This window comes from Budorcas taxicolor, chromosome 24 (assembly GCF_023091745.1).
Source record: "Budorcas taxicolor isolate Tak-1 chromosome 24, Takin1.1, whole genome shotgun sequence".
NCBI classification, from domain to species: domain Eukaryota; kingdom Metazoa; phylum Chordata; class Mammalia; order Artiodactyla; family Bovidae; genus Budorcas; species Budorcas taxicolor.
The window spans coordinates 19,074,345-19,098,501 of record NC_068933.1 but is presented as its reverse complement, the minus strand read 5'-3'; the positions used below and the strand labels follow the sequence as shown (position 1 = coordinate 19,098,501).

The 24,157-nt window shown below is 45.3% G+C and overlaps 1 protein-coding gene across 2 annotated transcripts in view; it reads left to right on the top strand.

The window, feature by feature from the left end:
- Positions 1-24,157, top strand: part of PDGFRL (platelet derived growth factor receptor like) — an 81,174-nt gene that overhangs the window by 4,020 nt on the left and 52,997 nt on the right. For both annotated transcript variants that reach the window (XM_052661481.1, XM_052661480.1), the window contains exon 2: positions 15,119-15,416. In XM_052661481.1, the coding sequence (XP_052517441.1) occupies positions 15,119-15,416 (298 nt within the window). The remainder of the gene's footprint in view (positions 1-15,118; positions 15,417-24,157) is intronic.

Here is a 24,157-nt window from a genome sequence, read left to right as displayed (position 1 = left end):
CCCTGTGCTACACAGTAGGACCTTGTTGGTTATCCATTTTAAAGACAGCAGTGTGTCGTACACCTTTCTATTAAAATCATTCTTTTGGGTGTTTATTTATGGATCTGTTTCTCTGATGTAATCAACTCGCCGAGGTCAGGGGAAAAAAAGAGAGAAGTCTGGGGGCAACAGAGAGACCGTGCAGTGCGCCGGCCAGAGCAGCAGGAGGAGCTCGGGGATGGGTGGCTGTCCCCGGGCAAGGCTGTGGAGCCTTTACCTAGTGGGGCTCATTGTCTAACGGAGCGGACGGGTAATCAAGAAAAGGTAACATTTCAGGAACCGACAGTGGACGTGAAGAATCAGCAATCAGGGTGTTTTAGACTTGCTGTACCAGAGCACAAGCTAAGATACTCCAAGTTCATCCTCACCCAATTCTAGGGGCTGGAAGTCTGAAATCAGGGTGCCAGCAGGCCCATGCCGCCCCCGAGACCCTGGGCCAAAGCCTCCCTTGCTTCTGCTGAGCTATGGCTGTGGCCGGTGATCCTTAGTGTTCCTCGGCTTGCAGCCACGTCACCCTAACCTCTGCTTCTGTTGTCACATGACCATCCTGTCCCTCTGCGTGCCTTCGTCTGGCATTTTCCTCTGTGTGTGGGTCTCTTCTTCTAAGGACACTGACATTTTGGATTAGATTTTTGGCCCTAATGACCTCATCTCAATTGATGGTGTCTGCAAAGATCCTACTGCCTAATAAGGTCGCATTCACTGGTACCGGGGCTTAGGACTTCAGTTTTATCTTTCTGGGGACACAGTTCACCCTGTAAGACGAGGGAAGAGGATGCGGAGGGATGAGGAGGGCAGCGTGGGCAGGAGGGTCAGAGGCCGCTGAGAGAGTGGAAGCAGGGGCTGCACGTCTGAAAGAGCCCTGAAGCCAAAGCAGTGGGTGTCCCGGGGGCTCGTGTGGCTGAAGGACTTGCGGTGTAAACCGCCTTGTAGGGCTTTATTCTAAATTAGATGAAAGTCACTGGAGGGTCTCCAGTGGAGGATTTATGGTCTGATTTATATTTTCAAAGGTTAGCATGCTTAGGTAGAAGTCAGGAACTTGCATAGGGGGCTGTTTTAATAGTCTAGGTGAAAGTGACTTGAAACAGGGTGGTTGCCATGGATGCAGGGAGGAGAGCCTGCGTTCGGGGTCTATCCTGAGGGCAAAGTCCAGAGTATTCACTGCTGGACTGGAGGTGGCTTTGGACGGAAAGAAGAGAATCGTGTGTGACTCAAGAGTTTTACGTCCTGAGCCACTGGGTGAGTAGAGTTGCCATTTACCGATAAACACACACTGGGGGAGGAGCTGATTTGAAACGGCATCTGGAGTTCAGTGCGGACATGTCCAGCTTGAGACACCTGCTACCTTCCGAGTGGCAGTGCGGATTTAACAATGGAATATTCAGATCTGGGTTTAGAGGCGAAGTGAGGATAGGAACAAGGGAGCTCTCAGCATAGGAATGCTTTTAGTGCCAAGGGGAATGGGTGAGGCTGCTTAGAGATGGAGTGTCATTAGAGATGGGGAGGAGTTGTGAGGGTTCAGCCCTTTAGACTCAGATCAGGCTGAAAAGGAAGATGAGTGAGTCTGCCAGACAGAGAAGCAAGGCAGCGCCATGTCCTGGGAGCCCAGCAAATAAAGTGTACAAGAGAGAGTGCTCATTTTGCATTGCATAAAAACATAGGATCATTATATTGAATACTGCAAACCAATGGGGCTTCCCTGGTGTCTCAGTTGGTAAAGAACCCACCTACAATGCAGTAGACCTGGGTTTGATCCCTGGGTCGGGAAGATCCCTGGAGAACGGAATGGCAACCCACTCCAGTACTCTTGCCTGGGAAATCCCATGGACAGAGGAGCCTGGTGGGCTACAGTCCATGGGGTCACAAGAGTCAGACGCGACTTAGTGACTAAACCACCACCTCAAACTAATATCTCAATTGAGCTGTCAATTACATCTCACTTTTTAAAAGTGTGATAAACTGTGTTCTAATGGACGCTCTGAAGAAAACATGTTTTGATCTAAGGTTTTTTATCCTGAAATAGAAGTATCTAATTCTTAGAAGTTGCTCTTTTAAGAAAGCAGTACTTTAAGCAATGATCCGGAGGGTATTTTGGAGTGGGATTCCAGACAGGGTAAGGAAAAGAGGCTCTCACGGCTCTACATTTTCATCTCCCTACTGTCATTGCCTTCTCAACTGCTCAGATTTGTTCTTGGAAAAGTATATGTGCGCCTCTGGGGTGTTTCATGGGGAGTGGGAGAATGAGAGTAGGGTACTCAGTAGATACAGCTGGTTGGGGGAGCCCCTCAGCTACCCAGCAGATTTATCGTGTGGAGGTTTGGGTACTGCTCTTGGGTCAGATCTTCCTGCCTGTGGGGAGAGAGAAGTGAACAGTGACAGGTCTTTGATGTGAATGGCTGAGTCTACACAAGTCCATGTCAGGGATTCTTCTAATGAATTTTATTTTCTCCTCTCAGACAATCTGATCGAATTAGAGGTTAATAGTCAGGTCACCTTTACTGAATAAGCTTTGATGGCAATCAGTCCTCAGCAAATGCTGAAGAGCTACGGTCCTTTGTCCTGTGTCCCTCTGGCTGTGCGACACGTATTCATTTTGGAGACTGTGTTGACCAGCGTCTCCTCACTTGGGGATTGAAATGTATGCCTTGGAAAAGCATCTCCAGCCCTTCCAGAAGGGTTGTGCCCTCATCCCAGGCATCGGGCCCTGTTTGACTTGGAACTCCTTGTCAAAGCCCAGGACCTAACAAACAAAGAAACCACTTAGCCGTGCTGTGCATGTGATTCATGCAAATAAAGTGAAAAGCTAATCTCAAGAGAACGGAAAGCAACAACACGAACCAGAGAAGGCTCAAGACCTGGCTTTTCACTGACTTCTTAGTAACCTGCGGTTAGCCACTTGGCATTGGTGATCTCAATTTTTTCACCTGTAAGTTATGGAAAATAGTGAGCTTCTCTGCCTCCATCACAAGCTTATCATGGAGTTCACCCTGAGACATTACAAGACAACCGCAGAACAACAGGCAGCAGTCACTGGCACTTACTGTGAGGGCTGGAGATGCTTTTCCAAGGCATACATTTCAATCCCCGAGTGAGCAGACGCTGGTCAACACAGTCTCCAACACTAGTCTCTCAGCATTTTAAACATTTAAAATTAAATTTAAACATGTAATGTCCCAAACAATTCCCGAGATCGTCGTTATTACCATATAATTTTCAATTTACAGGTGAGGAAACCAGGAGGGTTACTTCCTAATGTGACACAGTTGAAAAGTGAATAATGACTTTAGGACCTGAAGTCTATAATGATATTTAATGGTTTTTTAAAAATTTTATCATTCATTACTCTATAGAATATACCATGATCTCAAAAACAAAATGGTAATGAACTTTCACTTTTATGTATCTGCTACCGAACAGGGTTCTTGGTCTTCTCCAAGCAATAGAAATTGAGTAGAGGTCAGACAGAAAATTTAGGCAAGGCTTTATTGGAGCTCCTGCTGCAGCAGGGAAAGCGAGAACAAACAACGTTCCCTTGCTTACTTGCTCCCTGAGAAGGAGTGGGGGTTGGTGAGGGAAGGCGTTAGGCTTGCTTCTTATATGGGCTGAGGGTAGGGGTGTGTCCAGGGTGGCCTGGAGAGGTGACTTATGGGTTTTGCCTATCCCTTAGGTGGTGTTTGTGCAGGGGGCATGTGCAGTACTCTGCTTTTGCTCTTCAAAAGTGGCATTTAGGTCTTTATGGTCTCTTTGTATCTTTTGTCCAGAATTTGTCCCAACTGGGCATGCATGCAGTTATTTTAAGCCCCATACAGTTTCTTTATATTTTGTTGCTCAAGGAGTGAAGAGGTGTGTCCAGGTATAAGCATTGTATCACTGCACAAAGGGTCCCAGGTTCCAGTCTGTCTCAGGGTCCCTATAAAGTAGTTATAGCCACTCCACTGCTGTCAAACTGCAAGGGATATGGAGTTGGGTACACCTGCCCAGACTAAAGGTTTTACCTCCAGAAACCCTGCATAGTAAAATACTTCTGTGAACCAGTGGGAGATCTGAGACACCTACTCAGAAGACAGGCACCATCAATAGATGAGTAAATGAGGCCGTGGGTGGGCTCCTATGAGAAGCCTTAATGAAACTTGGGACCTTTTGTTTCCTTAGCTGATGTGGTTCTTGGCAGTCATCTGGGACCCTTCCATTCTGACAATAGTTGATCTTCAGGGGACCCGTCTTTCCAGGTTTTGAGAACAACTTAGCCCCGAGGTTAATTTCTGAGGACTGCTCTTTCCTCTCTAGTTTCAGTGGGAGCTGGCAGTGTCTTGTGGAGGTAGTCCTTGATCGCCTTCTGAACTTGTCCTTGATTAATAGTCTATCTCAGGGCCTGCTTCAGGCCCTCACCCAGTAGAATGTCTGCAGTAAGAAAAGGCTTCCCGGAGATAATTTCAAATGGACTAAAATCTCAGACCATTCCTGGGTGCTATGCGGACCATGAGGAATGCAAGAGGAAGCAAGTTGGTCCAGGGTTCATGAATTTCTTGGCAGAGCTTTGCTAAGGATTTCTTTAAAGTAGGATTCCTCCTGCCTACCTTACCTGAAGACTGGAGGTGTCAAGAGCTATGTAGCTTGAGTCTGTCCCCAGGGCTGTTGTGAGCCCCGCTGTGATTTGGGCTATAAAAGAGGGTCCGTTATCACTCTGGAGGGACTCTGGAAGTCCAAACTGAGGAATTATTTCTTTTAGAAGAAGCCTACAGACTTCCATAGCCTATTCAGATCTGATGGGGAAGGCTTCAGCCCATCCTGTGACATTATCAGCAAACACCCTGAAGATACTTATATCCTGATCCTGGGGCATTTGGGTGAACTCTAACTGCCAGTCTTCTCCCTGGAAATGTCCCTTGGTGTTGGATTGGCCTGAGTGACGAAGCAGGGATTGGATGGGTATGTGGGTTCTTGGCGGCACATAAATCATAGGCAAGTGTTGCTTGTTATAGTGTTCTTTTAAGCTTTTTCCCTGAAAGTCTTTTCCATCAAGGCCTGTAGAGCATCCATCCCATGGGGGTGGCGTCAGGTAAGCTCTTGGTGTGTTTTCGTTGTTGGGCCTCAGGGATTAGAACCTTATCCTCCTTTTTATACAGCCTGCACTTCCCTTCTCAAAGCCCCATGTCTCAACATGTTCCTGTTCCTGTTGGGGATACTGGGGGAGTCTAGGGAGTTCAGGGGGCTAATCATTAGAGCCAGAACTTGTTCAAGTTCCTGTAGGTGAGTGGCCTATTTTGCAACTGAATAGCTCTGCTTTTCCGTTGCCCCCCAAAGATCCCTCCTTCTGATGGCCCCCTCAGTGGGTTACTGTTCCCTGGGTCGGAAGCTGTGTGTGTGTGTGTGTGTGTCTGTGTGTGTGCTCACGCACGTGTGTATGTATGTGTTAGTCAAAGTCATGTCCGACTCTTTGCGACCCCATGCACTGCAGCCCGCCAGGCTCCTCTGTCCTTGGGATTCTCCAGGCAAGGATTCTGGAGTGGTAGCCATTCCCTTCTCCAAGAAACCTTCCAAACTTGGGGATCAAACCGAAGTCTCTCACATTGCAGGTAGATGCTTTACCACCTGAGCCACCAGGGAAGCCTTTCATGGGGAAATTTTTAGCAATTAACATTTCTCTTTCTTTCCAAATGGCAGCATAAGCATGTAGCACGTGGAACCCATATTTGGAGTCAGTAAACATATTTAATTTTTTATCCTTCCCTAATCGCAAAGCTCTCATTAATGCAATTAGTTCAGCCTTCTGAGCTGATGTGTGGGGTGGCAGGGCCTTGGCTCCTGTTCTGTTCATCTAGACTAACTGCGGCATACGTGGCCTTTTGGGTTCCTATTCCTACAAAACTGCTACCATCGGTGAAGCGTCTGACCTCAGGGCTGTGAGGAGTTTCATCTAGATCAGACCTCCTGGAGTCAGTTTGTCCTATGGTCTCTATACACTGATGTGCTAAGTCTCTACTCTCCACTGGGGGTTTCTGGGTTTAGGGTCTCACATATCTTTAAGGTGGGCTTCCCTGATAGCTCAGTTGCTAAAGAATCCGCCTGCAATGCCAGAGACCCCGGTTTGATTCCTGGGTTGGGAAGATCCCCTAGAGAAGGGATAGGCTACCCACTCCAGTATTCTTGGATTTCCCTTGTGGCTCAGCTGGTAAAGAATCCACCTGCAACGTGGGAGACCTGGGTTCAATCCCTGGGTTGGGAAGATCCCCTGGAGAAGGGAAAGGCTACCCACTCCAGTATTCTGGCCTGGAGAATTCCATGGACTGTGTAGTCCATGGGGTCACAAAGAGTCAGACACGACAAAACGACTTTCACTTTCACATCTTTAAGGTAATATTGGCGTCCTTTGGAGGGGTCTGGTATCTTGTTAACCCTCCTCCAGTTAACCAGTGTGTCCTTTGACCTCCAGGGTGTCAAGGTCTCTCCATTCAAAGGCACAATGATAGTGAGAGTCTGGATAAAGAGAATTATTTTAAAAAATGCAGCTTTGAAGTCTAGACTAGAAATACTGGGCACTTCCTGAACCTTGGGGAGGAAGGTGTGCAATTTTGGCACCAGTGGGTGAATAGGGATGACGGCTTCACTCACTGCTCGTACGTCTTGAACAAACTGACACTCCCCGTTAGGCTTGTGAACAGGGAGGATCAAGGCGTTGCAGGGGATTGGCAGGGGCTGATGAGCCCATGTTTTAGGAATCTGCTGAGCAGCAGTTGGATTCCCCCCAGGGCCCCTCGGGCTTTAAGGCATATTGTTGCTTCCAGAGGTATTTTCCCAAGGCCTTAACCTTATATTATTAGGGGGGTCACATTTTGCCCTTCCTGGTACTGAGGTATCCCAAACTGCAGGATCCATCTGTTCTCTCATGTCTTGCCGTCAATATTTTGATGCCCAACAGGTGGGTCTTCTAGGACTACTGATAGATGCATTCTCTGCTCGGATTCTTGACATCCTCGTACTTCACCCTGTCCTAAAAAACATACTAGCTCCTAACTTATTCAGCAGATCTCTCCCAAGGAGGGGGACAGGGCATTTTGGCATATATAAGAAGGAGTACTATAATCGCGTTGTCCTGGAGTTTAGGTTGAACACTGTATGTTAACAGGATTAGCCCTCCTTTCTTGTGTTGCCCATGTGTCTAGATTACAGATAAGCTCACAGATGGTTACATAGGACCTAAACCTTTCTCAGCTACTGACTGGTAAAGTAAGGGATACAAATCTTATGTGGGGTTTTAAAACTCTTCAGTTCTGCTCCTTTGTTCTATATGATTGTTATTCCCCTTGTATAATCCAGCAGTTACTGTAATAGTGCCTCATAAAAAGGACTTAGAAATTTATTCAAGAAATGATAACCAGAGCAATCTATAACCTGTCATACTATGCAGAACAGTTTAAAATATGCTTTAACACAGCTAGGTAAACAACTGTATATCTGATATCTGAGCTCATAGCCACCTTAACTTCATTTTTTGTCTAAACAAATTACTTTTATACTAAATGGGGGGGCCATCAGCTTGAACAGTCATCTTAAGGCAGAATAATAGTTTTTGATGGAAAAATCTATCAGATTTCTTTGAACAGAAAAGAGATGCAAGATAGGAAATTTCTTTATATCTTGCATTAAAGGAGCTGGAAAATGATTTTAAAGATTTTAGCAGTCCACTGTGGCTCTTTTGCCTGTGTGTGAAAGCGCTTCCCTGGTGGCTCGGATGGTAAAGAACCTGCCTCCAAAATAGGAGACCTGGGTTCAATCCCTGGATCGGGAAGAACCCCTGGAGAAGGGAATGGCAACTCACTCCAGTATCCTTGCCTGGAGAATTCCACGGACAGAGGAGCCTGGTGGGCTATAGTCCATGGCATTGCAAAGAGTCGGACACGCCTTTGTGTGTACTGAACTGCAACTAGTAATGATAGACCTGATCCCGCAGGCAAGCAGAGATGTAAAGCGCCTTGCCTTAGGCTGTCCATCGGCTCCTGTCATGGTTGGAGAGGAAGCCGGCCTGCCAAGTCGGAACAGAGCAGTGTCTGCAGGAAATTCAGTTCTCCTGCCTGCCAACACCCGAGGCTCGAGTGATGAGGATGGATGGAGCGGGATCTGGAGCCTGGCAGGCATTCCAGCCCCGTTGGTGTGCGGGGAGTTCTTGTCCAAGAGATTGGAGCTGGGCCGGTAGGGGTGGCTCCTCCGGCGCCCACTGGGGGCGCTCAGGACCTTCCCCGCTCCAGGGCCCCTCCTGCTGACAAAAGGCACCCTGGTTCAGGCCCAGGTGGCTTCTTGGTGGTTTCTCCAGCCTTCTCAGTCTTCCAGGGTCTCCTGGAGGTGGTGGGTGAATCAGAGAGGCCAGAAGCCAAGTTTGCTTTCTTAGCCTCTTGCCCTTCCTGGCCTCCTTCCCCCCTTAAGTCTCAGTTGGTGCAGACCTTCTCTGCTAAAGTTGACAGCAGGGCTTTGGGCCCAGCCTCAAGCTTCTGTAATTCCCTCCAGGTATCAGGCATAGGTTGGGTGATAGAACGCATGGCCAGTGGTGTCCTCCCCTCTGCGGACTCAGGGTCTGTGTGGGTGTCCTTCCTGAATGCCTTTGTCTCCTGGCTCAGGAACACTGCTGGGTTTTTTCTTTTTCCTGTGCAGCCTCTTGGATCTTATCATAATCTACAGGTTTTACCATACACCTTTTCATTCCTTCCGATAGACAACTAATATCATGTCTCATCCTGGCCGCGGCCTGCATGATCTGCGTAGACCCACTGTGGGTCGTGCTCTGGGATGGCATCGCCACCCGCCTGGTGGATTTGGTGACCAGTGTGGATTGGGGGGCCAGGAGGCCAACTGCGTGTTCCCTGGCCTTTCTCAGTATATGCTCCTTTTTATCCGAGGTACAACAGTGGGCCAGGATAACCGTGAAGTCCTGCTAGGTGGGGGCTTCCCACGTGGGGCTCAGGGGTAAAGAATCCGCCTGCCAAGCAGGAGACGTGCGTTCGATCCCTGGGTCGGGAAGATCCCCTGGAGGAGGGCATGACAACCCACTCCAGTATTCTTGCCTGGAGAATCCCATGGACAGAGGGGCCTGGCAGGGCTGTGGGGTCACATAGGGTCGGACACGACTGACTAAGCAGCAGCAGCAGCCTGCCAGGTGAGAGTGGATGCCAACCCCAGCCTGGCAGCTTCATCCTCAGCTTGTCTGGGTTCTCTGAGAACCTGGCAAACCTCTCCTTACAGAACAACCCGATTAGTTTAGGATCTCTATTTGGAAAGTTCCAGGAGCCCTTCGAAGCACCCCAAAGTTAGCTGGAGGTCAAAAGAACTTTGTATTTGACCTTGGGTTAGTCTGTCAGACATTTTAAAAAGTTTTAAAGCACCCAATCAGATAGGATCATAGGTATCTGTGAAACAATACTTATTCTGTGAGCTAAGATGGGGGAGAAAAATATTTTAAAAAGTGAATACGGATCACTTAATGGCATAGAAACTCACACAGTCTGATATCAAAAGGACGCCAGGAAAACGTTGTTCTCTTATGAGGAAGAGAAGCCAAATTCAGTCCTGCATAAGCCTACTCTTAGAAAAATCCGTTTACCTGATTAAATTTAATCCAACCTTAGGAGACTCTGACCACATACAAAATTCTTTTCTCAGTGTTCCTCTTCTGCAAACCTCCTGCCATTTCTGTAGTCATACTTTTTTCCTTATTCTTTCCCCATTCAGAAAAGTGAAAAGTGAAAGTCACACTCGTGTCCAACTCTTTGTGACCCCATGGACTATACAGTCCATGGAATTCTCCAGGCCAGAATACTGAGGTGGGTAGCCTTATCCCCTTCTCCAGGGGATCTTCCCAATCCAGGGATCGAACCCAGGTCTCCAGGTCTCCCACATTGCAGGCAGATTCTTTACCAGCTGAAGCACCAGGGAAGCCCGAGAATATTGGAGTGGATAGCCTATCCCTTCTCCAGCGGATCTTCCTGACCCAGAAATCAAACTGGGGTCTCCTGCACTGCAGGTGGATTCTTTAACAACTGAGCTATCGGGGAAGCCCTCCCCATTCAGAAATAGCCAACAAATCATCCTTTTTTCTTTCAACAAAAATACATTTCCATTCCTCATACTTTCTTTTCTGAGAACAGACATCCTATTTTGCTTAAGCAACCATGAACTGTCTGCTACATTAGCATTCTGTAGGTTGGTGAAGGACACCTCACGGTGGCACCAAACAGCTTTAGTTTCTCTCTCACAAGAAGACAGGAGGGAGGAAATTAGACCTGTTCAGCAATAATGTCCTTAATATTTTATCTTAGTTCAAATGGCCTGGATAGTCAATGAATTCCTATCAGTTAACTTAAGTTGGTTTCAACTTACCAAAATTTGGAGAGACTGTTTTAGATGGATGTTTCCAAAATATAATTATTGCTATAGAGTTTACTAAAGAGTTCTTATCCCAGTTACACTTACTTAAAAATTTAATCTTATCAGGTTGACTTCCCTGTTGACAGATTTCATAACAAAAGCAATATGCACTTATTGACTTTCAGTAGCCCTAGGTACAATAAAAGTATTATACTTAATGTCGATCACTCTAAAGTCATTAGAGCGTATTAATGAAATCCACAAGCTTAAGCTAGCTTTAATACCAGATATTAATTAAATATTGAATATTTTCCAGATCACGTGAACCCAAAATTATTCTGGTGAGCCTCTTCTATGTTTCTGAAAAGGTATTTAAGTGCTCAGTTTCCTTGATAGTAATTAAATGCAGCTCATTTGCAAGTTAATTTTTACATAAAGACAGAACCAGAGATCTCATTGTTTTCTTGCTTGAATTGAAAATGCGCCCCCTCCAACCCTACCTTTTTTCCCCTCAGTCTGGGAGACCACAGATGAATCAGATAGTTCCTGAGAGCTCAGGCAGGAATAGTTGTAAATGCAGAGGAAGGGACATTGCAAGCTCCTGTCTTTTCTTTTTGTTCTTTAAAAATCCCACCAAGTCACCTAAGGCTGGAGTCTCCAGCAGTGTGGGCTGTTTGTGGGCACAGTGGAGAACTTCAGCCTGGAAATACAATTTCAGCAGAGAATTCCAGGAGAAGTTGGAATTAGCATCACAAACAAAGATGCCAATCACAAAACTTAAAGACACAAACTAGAAGCTTGTAGGATGGAGGGGATGGGAGTGCAGGGGTGAGGACTTAGGGAGAAAGACAGAGAAGCTGTGTTCAGTGGTCCTGGAGGTGCCCAGAGTCCCTCCCAGAAGGGGACAAGTGCCCCGTGTTGAGTATCTCGAAGTCTGTTACCAACCAGGGTTCTTGGTCTTCCCCAGTTGATAGAAGTGGACTAGAGACCAGACAAGAAATTCCGGCAAGGCTTTATCCAGGCCCCTGCTGCAGCAGAGGGCAGCGAGACCAGCAGCAGGTTCCCTTGCTCACTCGCTCCCTGTGGAGGTGGATGCGTGAGCGTGTTCCTTGTACGGAGTGAGCGTAGGAGTGCGTCCAGGGCTTGGGCTGGAGGGGTAGCTTAGGTGTTTTGCCCACCCCTTAGGTGGTAGTGTGTGCAGGGGGCTTGCGCACTACCCTGCTGTGGCTCCAGGTTCTTCAAAAGTGGCTTTTTTGCTCTCTTTGTATCTTTTGTCCAGAACTTGTCCCAGCTGCCCAGGCACACAGTTATTTTTAGTTCCGTACAGTTTCTTTGTGTTTGGTTGCTGGAGGGGAGGTAGGTCGGATGCAAGCATTGCAGCGCCGCTGCTGAGGGCCCCAGGTCCCAGCCGGTCTCATGTCTACAATGTAAATTCTTATACTTTGTAGGCCTTTAGAAAATATTTACATAGACATCCTGAAGAGTCATATTCTTTAAGAAAGCTAGACATGGAATTTGGGAGTCACTCAGTCCTGGGGCTTCTCCGTGGGGCCACTAGTCTCCTTGACCTTAGGGTCATCACTGTCCAATCATAGACCGATTCCACAGTCAGACAGCTGGACAGATGGATGGGGCTCTTCGGTCAAGAGGTCAAATGATTTTTCAGGGATGATAGCACATATTTAAAGGTGTACTAATAATACACTGATCAAATGTTCCTGAATAGCAATACCACACAGGATCTGAGAGGCTTAGAATCAGGCAGATTACATGGGCTGCCAAAATTCTCTGAAATTTACACACAGTTGTTATTTCTAATACCTTGACTTCCTGTTACATGAAAAAGAGAACACCCCAAATCAGAGATCAATACAGAGTTCCCTGACTCTCAGAGGCATAGTGTGGCAATGCCTGCAGGGCACAGATGGCTTGGGCAGCATAATGGTAAGCTTTTATTTTCTGCCTTAAGAAAAAGACAGTGACTTTCACCTATTGCAACACTGAGGCTTATGCTTCACAATTGATGTTGCTGCATTAGTGTATTTCTGCGGGTCTAATATGTTTCCAAAGATTACACTTTTCCTTCTGAGAGGTTATGTAAATGTGTACATGGGCGGCCCTGCCCACCCCCATCTGTCATGAGAATCCTGGGGTAAACATATGCGTAGGGTCTGGAGAAGTCTTGACAAACAGCAGGTTCAACAGCTGGTATTGGGGTGTGCCTTGGAGAAGAAGGCTCAAGGGCACAGCTCTGCTCCCTGGAAAGACAGAGAAAGAGTAGCAGGGTCCATGATCCAGAGGAACGAGAGTAGAGGAAGGATGGGGAATAAGAAGAGACTCGGATCCGGGGTAAGGAGAAGTCGCAAGTGAACCTGGAGTAATGGACGGGACAGTGGGGTTCAGAGCAAGGCAGCTGAGCCCAAGGAAGGCAGAGAGCTGAGGAGTGGATGTTGAGCCCAAGCTCGCAGTGGGGTCAGTTCCAGAGTCTGGGCTGAGCTGAACCAGGAGTGGAGGTCAAAGGGCTCCTGTCACAAAGGGCAGCACACCAAAGAAGCCACCTTCATCATTGCACAGTTGAGTCCATGTTAGCCGAGTTTTTGGTACAAATCATCCCCGGAGTTTCAGATGGTAAAGAATCCGCCTACAATGCAGGAGATCCGGGTTTGATCCCTGGGTCAGGAAGATCCCCTGGAGAAGGGCATGGCAACCCACTCCAATAATTTTGCCTGGAGAATTCCATGGGCAGAGGAGCCTGGAGGGCTACAGTCCATGGGGTTGCAAAGAGTTGGACACGACTGAGCGACTAGCACTTTGAACCCTTTCATAAGTGCATGGCCCCACGCAGCACTCACCGACTGCACGCACCCACGTAAGCAGCCCGGATCCAGACAGGGTCCCTCTCCTGGCCCTTCCTGGTCACCCCCATCCCTCCAAGGAAGACCACCAGCTGACTCCCCACCTCAGAGATAGAGATATGAAGTGTCTAAAGAACCAAGTTTCTGATATTTATAAGTCAGGCCACCTGCATTTCTGCCACCCTTTGAGAAACCACGGCCTGTGACCCTGACTCGCTCCCTGGCAGCTACCCCTTCAGGAGGACGTTGTCTCAGCAGGTCCCACCCCTCTCCTGTTTGGCCAACTGCCGGGCCCTCTGGTGTAAGAGCTTGCAACCCTCGCCTTTTCCACCTCTTGATCCCAATTTGATTCTCTGTACTCTTGACCACCCAAGCCCTTTGTACACCAAGGTAGTATTAGATAAAGAAAAATGAATATCAAAGAAGGCAAACATTTTTTGTCCTGATTTATCACATTTCCCCATTTTATAAAAATGCCCCATAATTCCCTCAATTAGCCAAGATTTCTGTAGTTGTCTGTTCAAAATATCTACAGACTCTTTATCTACAGGTAGTGAAACAGGAGTCAGGAGACCTGAGTTTTACTCTCACGTTCTGCCACTAATCAGCTTTGTATGATGTGTGTAACTTTTAAGGCTTCCTTTATTATTTTTGAAAATTCTGTAACATAAGAACCTTAAATGATCTCTGAGGATCCTATAAATTTGGACATTTTATAATCCTCTGGACTTACAGCGAGGTCACCTTGGAGCTGATGCAGACAGTGGGGCAAACGAATCGCCTAGTCTCATCCTCCTTGCTGGGTAGACACAGCCCATGGCCAGGTGGGCTGGGTGGACAGGTGAGATTTCTGGAACCCAGCATCATTCCAAGGGCAGGCAGCATTGTCTGTAGAGTAGGGGAAAACAGCAGTAAGAAGATGGGCTCCAAACACACTGTTATATTTAAAGTGGATATACCTACTGTAGAGCACCAGGAACTCTGCTTAATGTTATGGGACAGCCTGGATGGGAGGGGAGTTTGGGGGAGATGTGTGGATATGGATATCTGTGGCTGAGTCCCTTTGCTGTCCACCTGAAACTATTACAACATTGTTAATCACCTATACACCAAACAAAATAAGAACTTAACAAAGAAAATGACTCAAAGGTGGTCAGTTCTTATTTACCACCATTTGCCAGCAATTCTCAACAATGTTGGTGATAAAATACTCCTCCCCCTAATATATTTTGTTGGCTAAGTTCTAAAGCATGGCTGCAGTTCCCTTTGAGTTTTAATAATATATATAATGTATACTTTAAAAGAGCACAGGGTTAGTATGTATTTCTTACTAAGCCTTGTATCCTACATGGATACCATCCTAACACACACAGACGCCACGGTATGAATTCATTTGGAAGAAAGTTCGTGATGGTTCGAAATTTTCTGAGTGCGCTTGGAGTGTGGTCTGTGTCTCCGCTCCCTGGAGATGATATATTCCTGAGTTTTAACAGTGGGTTCAAAATGAACAGTGACAGTGCTGAGATGGCAGGGACCAGAAACAGATCTTGAGAGGCTTTGGGTCTGCCCTTTGGGGGAGCACCTTGGAGGTGGTGAGACTGAGCGTGAGCTGCAGGGGAAAGCTGTTTTGTCGTGAAGTGTGAGTGTTCATTCATATGTGAGATATTTTGCTGAATTTGAACAAAACCTTTGAAGCTGAAATCTATTTTTACTATTTGATTTAAATCTAAAGGATGAACCAAGAAAATAATGATTATTCCCCCCAAATAACTTTAACATAAGAGGAGAAAGGTATTAAAAGTGATCTGTTCGGGGGTTTGAAGACTCTCAGTATGTTGGCCACCAACACCCACTTGTTCTCTCCTCAGTTACTGGCCAACATCCTCCCAAGAACAAGCGTCCAAAGGAGCCAGGAGAGAACAGGATCAAGCCTACCAACAAAAAGGTGAAGCCCAAAATTCCTAAGATAAAGGATAGGGACTCTGCTGATCCAACGCCAAAGACACAGTCTATAATGACGCAAATGATGGATAAAGGTCGCTTCCAGAAACCCGCTGCTACCCTGAGCCTGATGGCAGGGCAAACTCTGGAGCTTCGATGTAAAGGGAATAAAATTGGATGGAGCTATCCTGCATACCTCGACACCTTCAAGGACACCCGCCTCAGGTAAGCTTTAATTTTTTTAGCAGTAGTTAAAACAGACATAGATTCATTTATTTTCGGCTGCGTTGGGTCTTCGCTGCTGTGTGCACGTTTTCTCTAGTTGCCTCGTGTAGGGCTTACTCTCTAGTTGTGTTCGGGATTCCCGTGGCAGCGCTTCTCTTGTTGCAGAGCATGTGTTCTGGGGCGCTTGGTCTTCACTAGCCGTGTTGCTTGGAGTTAGTTGCCCCACAGCCTGTGGGATCCTCCCGGACCAGGGATCGAACCTGTGTCTCCTGCATTGGCAGGTGGATCTTAACTACTGGACCACCAGGCCTTTTTATTTTTTCCACATTTTGGGGGTTAGAGATTTGGTTTCATACTCTTGTTTAATATCACATTGTATCTGACATCTACCATTTCATGCTGCTGCTGCTGCTGTTGCTGCTGCTGCTAAGCTGCTTCAGTCGTGTCCGACTCTGTGAGACCCCATAGACAGCCCACCAGGCTCCCCCATCCCAGGGATTCTCCAGGCAAGAACACTGATTATAAAAACAGAAGCTCAGTGAGCAAAAGCCACTGATTTTATCTCTTCACCCCATTAAAATTATTGCAAATTCTACCAACACCGGTTAAACAGTGAACTGTCATAGGAAGCCATATGACAGCTGGTTGAAACTGTGATGTATAGAGGTCGACATTTAAGAATTCATATTGGAAAAAATAATGGACTCAGTGCTTCATGTTATTGTTAAAGTGATTGTGATAAAAGAAACCCTGATTAATAGGAGATTGCTATGAGCAATTTGACCAGAGATGAACTGCTTTTGAACATACGTTTTCACCAACAATGTAGGAGGGGTCCCTTTCTCCACACCCACCCCAGTGTTTGTTATTTGTAGACTCTTTTTTTTTGCCACTTTATTTTTTTAACAGAAGGATAACTGCCTTACAGAATTTGGTGGTTTTCTGTCATACATCAGCATGTTATCTGTAGACATTTTAATGATGGCCATTCTGACCAGTGTGAGGTGGTACCTCACTGTGGCTTTGATTGGTATTCATTATCACTAATTAATAATAATTAGTGATGTTGGGCGTCTTTTCATGTGCCTACTGGCCATCTGTAAGTCTTCTTGGAGAAATGTCTATTAAGATCTTCTGTCCAGTTTTCAGTTGGGTTGTTTGCTTTTTGTTGTTGAGTTGTATGACTTGTTTGTATATTTTGGAGGTTAAGCCTTTGTTGGCTGTATAACTTGCAAATATTTTCTCCCATTCCTTAGGTTGTGTTTTCATTTTTTAATGGTTTTCTTTGCTATGGAAGAGTTTGCAAGTTTGATTAAATCTTATTTGTTTATTTTTGTTTTTATTTCTGTTGCTTTGGGAGACTGACATTGGTAAACATTGGTATGACTTATGTCAGAGAATGTATTGCCTATGCTCTCATCCAGAAGTGTTATGGTGTCATGTCTTATGTTCAAGTCTTTAAGGCATTTTGAGTTTATTTCTGTGCCTGGTGTGAGGGTGTGTTCTAACTTCACTGATGTACATGCAGCTGTTCAACATTCCCAGTACCACCTGAAGAGACTGGGTGTTTTTTTCCCCTCCAATTTTATATTCTTGCCTCCTTTGTCAAGATTAATTCAACTTGGTGTGTGGATTTATTTCTGGGCTCTCTGTTTTGTTTCTTTTATGCGTCTGTCTGTTTCTGTATCAATATCATATGGTGGTTTTTATTTTAAAAAAATTTAAAATTGGAATGTAACTACATTAATGTGTTAGTTTCTGCTGTAACATGTGAATCAGCCCTATCTATACGTACATCCCCTCCCTCTGAGCCTGCCTCCCATCCACACCCCCACCCCCATCCCACGCTAGGTCACCACACAGCCCCGGGCTGAGCTCCCTGCTCTATACAGAAGCTTCTGGCAGGCTGCCTCTTTTACACACGGCAGTGCTTACGTTAGTGCTACTCTCTGAAGTCTTCCCGCCCTCCCTCCCCCTCCACTCGTGTCCACAAGTCTGACCTCTTCGTCTGCAGCTCTGTTACCTCCCTGAAAAGGGCTTCCCCAGTACCATTTTCCAGATTCCATAAACAGGCATTAGTATATGACATTTGTGTTTTTCCTGCTGACTTCACTCTGTGTGACAAGCTCTAGATTTATCCATATCACTCCAACGGACTCAATTTCTTTCCTTTTTATAGCGGAATAATATTCTATTGCCGTGTGTACCACACCTTCTTTATTCATTCGTCTGTTGAGGGACATCCAGGTCGTTTCCAAGTCCTGGCTACTGTAAACCGTGCTGGAATGAACTTCGGGGTGCGTGTGTCTTCTTGAGTTAGCGCACTGTTTTGATCACCCTCCCTTTGTAGCACTGTCTGAAGTCTGGGAGAGCTGTGCCTCCTGCTCTTCTTTTTCTTTTTTTCAGGATTGCTTTGGCAATTCTGGGTCTTTTATAGCTCCATATAAATTTGGGGATTATTTGTTCTAGTTCTGTGAAAAATTTCATGGGTAATTTGGTAGGGATTACGTTAAATCTATAGATTGATTTGGGTAGTAGTGCCATTTTAACAATATTCTTCCAATCCAAGAGCATGGGATATCTTTCCATCTCTTTGAATCCTCTTTAATTTCCTTTACTAGTGTTTTAGAGTTCTCCGTGTACAAGTCATTCACCTCTTCGGTCAGATTTATTCTTAGATATTTTATTTTATTTTTTGGTATGATTATTTGAAAATTATTTCTTTGGGGCTGTCTGGGTCTTCGTTGCTGCATACGGGCTTTCTCTGGCTTTGGCGGGTGGGGGATACTCTGGTTGCGATGTGCGGGCTTCTCGTTGCGTGGCTTCTTTTGTTGTGGAGCAGGGGCTCCAGGCACGCGGGTTTCGGGAGTTGCAGCAGTGGTGGTTCACAGTCCTCATCGCCCTGCAGCATGGGAAGTCTTCCCACACGCGGAGGCAAGCCCAAGCCTACTGCATGGGCAGGCAGCTTTTTAACCACTGGACATTAGGGAAGTCCTGGTATGATTTTTAAAGGTTTTTTTTTTTTTTTTTACATTCCCTTTCTGATATTTCATTGTTAGTGTAAAGAAATGCAATGGATTCTGAATAGTAATCTTGTATCCTGCTGCTTTGCTGAATTCATTTATTAGATCTAGCAGTTTTTGTGTGGAGTCCTTAGGGTTTTCTATACTTAGTATCATGCCATCTGAATATACTGACAATGTTACCTCTTTCCTTTCCAATTTGGACACCTTTTATTTCTTTTCTTTTTTTGGTCTGATTGCTGTGGCTATGACTTCCAATACTGTGTTGAATAGAACTGGTGAGAATGGGTATCCTTGTCTTGTTCCAGATTTTAGCCAGAAGGCTTTCAGTGTTTCACCACTGAGTATTATATTGGTTGTGAGTGTGTCATAAAAGTGTGTTACTATGTTGAGGTATGTCCCTTCTATACCCACTTTGGTAAGAACTTCTATCATGAATGGATGTTGAATTTTGTCAGGCTTTTTCTGTTATCTATTGAGATGATCATGTGGGTTTTTTACTTTACTTTTGTTAATCTGGTATATTACATTGATTAATTTGCATGTATTGAAGGCAATGCCAAAGAATGCTCAAACTACCGCACAATTGCACTCATCTCACATGCTAGTAAAGTAATGCTCAAAATTCTCCAAGCCAGGCTTCAGCAAGATGTGAACCATGAACTTCCTGATGTTCAAGCTGGTTTTAGAAAAGGCAGAGGAACCAGAGATCAAATTGCCAACATCCGCTGGATCATGGAAAAAGCAAGAGAGTTCCAGAAAAACATCTATTTTTGCTTTCTTGACTATGCCAAAGCCTTTGACTGTGTGGATCGCAGTAAACTGTGGAAAATTCTGAAAGAGATGGGAATACCAGACCACCTGATCTGCCTCTTGAGAAATCTGTATGCAGGTCAGGAAGCAACAGTTAGAACTAGACATGGAACAACAGACTGGTTCCAAATAGGAAAAGGAGTATGTCAAGGCTGTATATTGTCACCCTGCTTATTTAACTTCTAGGCAGAGTACATCATGAGAAACGCTGGACTGGGAGAAGCACAAGCTGGAATCCAGATTGCCGGGAGAAATATCAATAACCTCAGATATGCAGATGACACCACCCTTATGGCAGAAAGTGAAGAGGAACTCAAAAGCCTCTTGATGAAAGTGAAAGAGGAGAGTGAAAAAGTTGGCTTAAAGCTTAACATCCAGAAAACAAAGATCATGGCATCTGGTTCCATCACTTCATGGGAAATAGATGGGGAAACAGTAAAAACAGTGTCAGACTTTATTTTTGGGAGCTCCAAAATCACTGCAGATGGTGACTGCAGCCATGAAATTAAAAGACGCTTACTCCTTGGAAGAAAAGTTATGACCAACCTAGGCAGCATATTCAAAAGCAGAGACATTACTTTGCCGACTAAGGTCCGTCTAGTCAAGGCTATGGTTTTTCCAGTAGTCATGCATGGATGTGAGAGTTGGACTGTGAAGAAGGCTGAGCGCCAAAGAATTGATACGTTTGAACTGTGGTGTTGGAGAAGACTCTTGAGAGTCCCCTGGACTGCAAGGAGATCCAACCAGTCCATTCTGAAGGAGATCAGCCCTGGGATTTCTTTGGAAGGAATGATGCTAAAGGTGAAGCTCCAGTACTTTGGCCACCTCATGCGAAGAGTTGACTCATTGGAAAAGACTCTGATGCTGGGAGTGATTGGGGGCAGGAGGAGAAGGGGACAACAGAGAATGAGATGGCTGGATGGCATCACGGACTCGATGGACGTGAATCAGAGTGAACTCTGGGAGATGATGATGGACAGGGAGGCCTGGCGTGCTGCGATTCATGGGGTTGCAAAGAGTTGGACATGACTGAGCAACTGAACTGAACTGATTGAACCATCCTTGTGAACTTGGGATGAATCCCACTTGGTCATTGATAGGGCCTACGTGGGGGCTCATAGTTGAAATGGCTCGTTATGTTGAATAAAGTAACAGTGACCCTTGCAACTGACCAAACTGCCCAAATGGCATTCTGTTTTCCTGCTGGCACCTACCTTCTCAAGGCTATGTGACCACCAGATTCTATACCTCCAGCTACGTGACCACAGGACTCAGCTACAGGCTAAAAATTAACCATCCCTTCAGAGAATTTTTCACTGGTGGGGTATAAGAAAGACCCTGTCAGAAAGGGAGGACACTGGTTCTTCTCAAGGGCCAGTCACCCTCTCATTTTCCCTCCAAGAAATTCCTTTTCTTGCCTGACCCCCCCAGCTCATTCTCTTTGTCTCTGCACTCACCTTACAGTCATGGTGTATGATATTTTTATATGTTGTGGAATTTGGTTTGCTGATATTTTGTTGAGAATTTTTGCAACTATATTCATCAAGGTATTGACCACATTTTCTTTTTTGGTGGTATCTTTATCAGGGTGATAGTGGCTTCATAGCATGTTTTTGGGAGTGTTCCCTCCTATTCCGTCTTTTAGAAGAGTTTGAGAAGAATCAATGTAAGTTCTTCTTTGTATCCCTGGTAGAATTCACCTGTAAAGCCATCTGTTCCTGGACTTTTGTTTATAGGGAAATATTTTTAAAAAATTACTGATGCTATTTTACTTCTAGTGATTGACCTGTTCAAATTATCTATTTCTTCTTGGTTTAATTTTGGTGGGCTGTATGTTTCTAAAAACTTTTTTCATTTCCTCTGGGTTGTCAAATTTGTTCACAGTATATTCTTATTGTTTTTCTGTTTCTGCACTATCAGTTGAGATTTCTCCATTTTCCTTTTGCTTATTTGGGTCTCTCTCTTTTCTTCTTGGTGAGTCTGATCACAGATCTGTCTGTTGTGCTTACCCTCTCAAAGAACCAGCTCTTGGTTTAATTGATTTTTTTCTACTGTTTTAAAATCTCTGTTTTCTTTATTTCCTCCCTGATTTTTATTATTTCTTTCCTTCTGTTGACTTTAGGTTTTGGTTATCTTTCTTTTTCTAGCCCTTTCCAGTGGTAGGTTAGGTTGCTGGGGATTTCTCCCTTGAAGACCTGCATCACTATGAACTTCCCTCTAACAATTCCTTTTATTGCATCTGTAGATTTGGGGTGGTATGTCTTCATTGTTTGTCTCAGGGTATTTTTTTAATTTCCTTTTTAATTTCCTCATTGACCCACTGGTTTTGTAGTAGCATGTTGGTTAGTCTCCATGTGATCATTTTTTCTAATTTCCTTTCCTGTGGTTGATTTCTAGTTCCATGCTGTTGTGGTCAGAGGAGATGCTTGGAATAGTTCACTTTCTTAGCAGCCATAAGTGTGTCCTCTTGCCATCTCTGGTGTCACTACCCTAGTCCCAGGCACGTTACCCTTCATCACCACCAGTCCTACAGGAACCACACCCAGGTGGGTCCTCGCTGGTCCTCCACCATCCTCCTCACTGCGCCTAGAGTGATGCTTAAAAAAGGCACATCTAATTGTGACAATCCCCTGCTTAACACTCAGTGGGCCTCCACTGGGGAGGAAGTTCAGCATCCTCACAGGACTCTTTGAGACCCTCCCTGATCCACCCCACCCCACCCCCATCTCTAGATTAGTGTCTTTGCTTTCATTGGTCCAAGTTCCTATGACGTGGTCAAATGCAGCAATCTCTGGGAGGCTTAAAACTTGCTGCTTTCATGTCTGGACCACTCATGGCCCCTCTTCACCTGGCTGATTTCCTCCGGGAAGTTCATGTCAGGCCTCCCTGGGTTTGCATACTCATGGCCCCGACGCATCCTTTTGTTTGGAATACTCGTCTCACTTTTATCTTTTTTTTTTTAATCTGTGTTTTTCACTGGGACTTAGCTGCATGCTTTGCATTTAGCTTTATCTATTGAATAATTGAATGACAATCTTTCCCTTTTTTTCACACACATATCTTGGAGAATAAATAATGTATGTGTATAAGAAATATCTCTCCATCTGGCTAACCTCTTGGACTAAGTCATCTTTCACATTTTATTCTGAAGATACCCTTCTGGCTTCATGTGGTATGACCATGTAGAGTTTTTCCTGAAAGATTATTGGGTTAGACAAGGAGTGGAGGGTGAGAGAATGAGATCGTTTTTCTCATTTTCATTTCCACAATTGACATGTGTGTGTGTGTTGCTTGGAACAGATTTGACAAGATTTACTGTATGTATGTATGAGTTCAATCACTCAGTTGTGTCTGAGTCTTTGTGACCCTATGGACTGTAGCCCGCCAGGCTCCTCTGTCCATGGGATTTCCCAGGTAAGAATCCTGGAGTGGGTTGCCATTTCCTTCTTCAAGGGATTTTCCCAACCCAGGAAGTGAACCCACGTCTCTTGCATCTCCTGCATTGGCAGGTGGATTCTTTACCACTGCACCACCTGGGAAGCCAAGATTTACTACCATATACCTTTTAAATGACTCAATTTACCAAAGTCAAACTTACACACTTTTTTAAAAAACCAGAATTGAGCTAATTTAAATTTTTCTGAACAGCTAGGCTTTGACTTACACAAACTATCCTAAACCTCAATAATTTAGCTCTTGAATATTTCATGTTTTCTAAGAGTATTTTCAAAGTTATATTAGCCAAAATGTGTTTGAAAACATTTTAAGGACTCAAAGTGAAGTAAATATGAATCTAAATCAAAGAGAACTATCCTGGAGCTGAAAAAATCAAGTTTGACTTCACATTAAATAGGATTTATTCAAAGCACAGTTAGGGCTTTATGAGAAAGTAAAGACAGATGTGGGCCCCCAAGGACTTTATCGAAAAATGTGAAAAACATTGAGTCAGAACTCTGTATCAAACAACAAAATCATGATTTATTTGACACCAGAGATTCATCTAATCAGCTCTTGACATCTTTCCTGGGACATCGTGCCTGGATAGAGAGGTATTCAACCTGTGTTTTCTTTCCCTGTGGAGTGAGCTCTTTCTGGCTCTGTGAAAGCCTGGTCATTTTAACCAATTGGGTGGCTTTCTGGGACCAAGTTTGCAGGCTACCGCATTTGCCCTCATTGAATCTTCTGACCAGAACAGGGAGCTTGTTATGAAAACAGATCGGGCTGAGGCACAGCTGAATTAGAATCCCACCTTTCCCACTAACCTGCAAAGTGATCTTTGATCAATAATTTCCCTAGAACTCAGTTTCCTTATCTGGAATGTAGAAATAATATTGTGTGTGTGTGTGTGTGTGTGTGTGTGTGTGTGTGTGTGTATGTGTGTGTGTGTGTGCATGTGCATGTGCGCGCGTGCGCTAGCACTCAGTAGTGTCCAACTCTTTGTGACCCTATGACCGTAGCCCACCAGGCTTCTCTGTCCATGGGATTCTCTAGGCAAGATTACTGGAGTGGGTTGCCATGCCCTCCTCCAGGGGATCTTCCCGACCTGGGGACTGAACCCACATCTCTTGTGGCTCCTGCATTGGCAGGATTCTTTACCACTAGCACTACCTGAGAAGCCCTGGGGAAATAATACTATCCTTTGTAGATGCTGCCTGTGTGCTAAGTCGCTTCAGTGGTGTCCAACTGTTTGTGATCCAATGGACTGTAGCCCACTGGGCTCCTTTGTCCATGGGGATTCTCCAGGCCAGAATATTGAAATGGATTGCCATGCCCTCCTCCAGGAGATCTTCCCGACCCAGGAATCAAATCTGTGGCTCTTGTATCTCCTGCATTGGCAGGTGGGTTCTTTACCACTAGCGCCACCTGTGAAATCCAAATGCTGCCTGGCCCAATGGTAAATGTTCA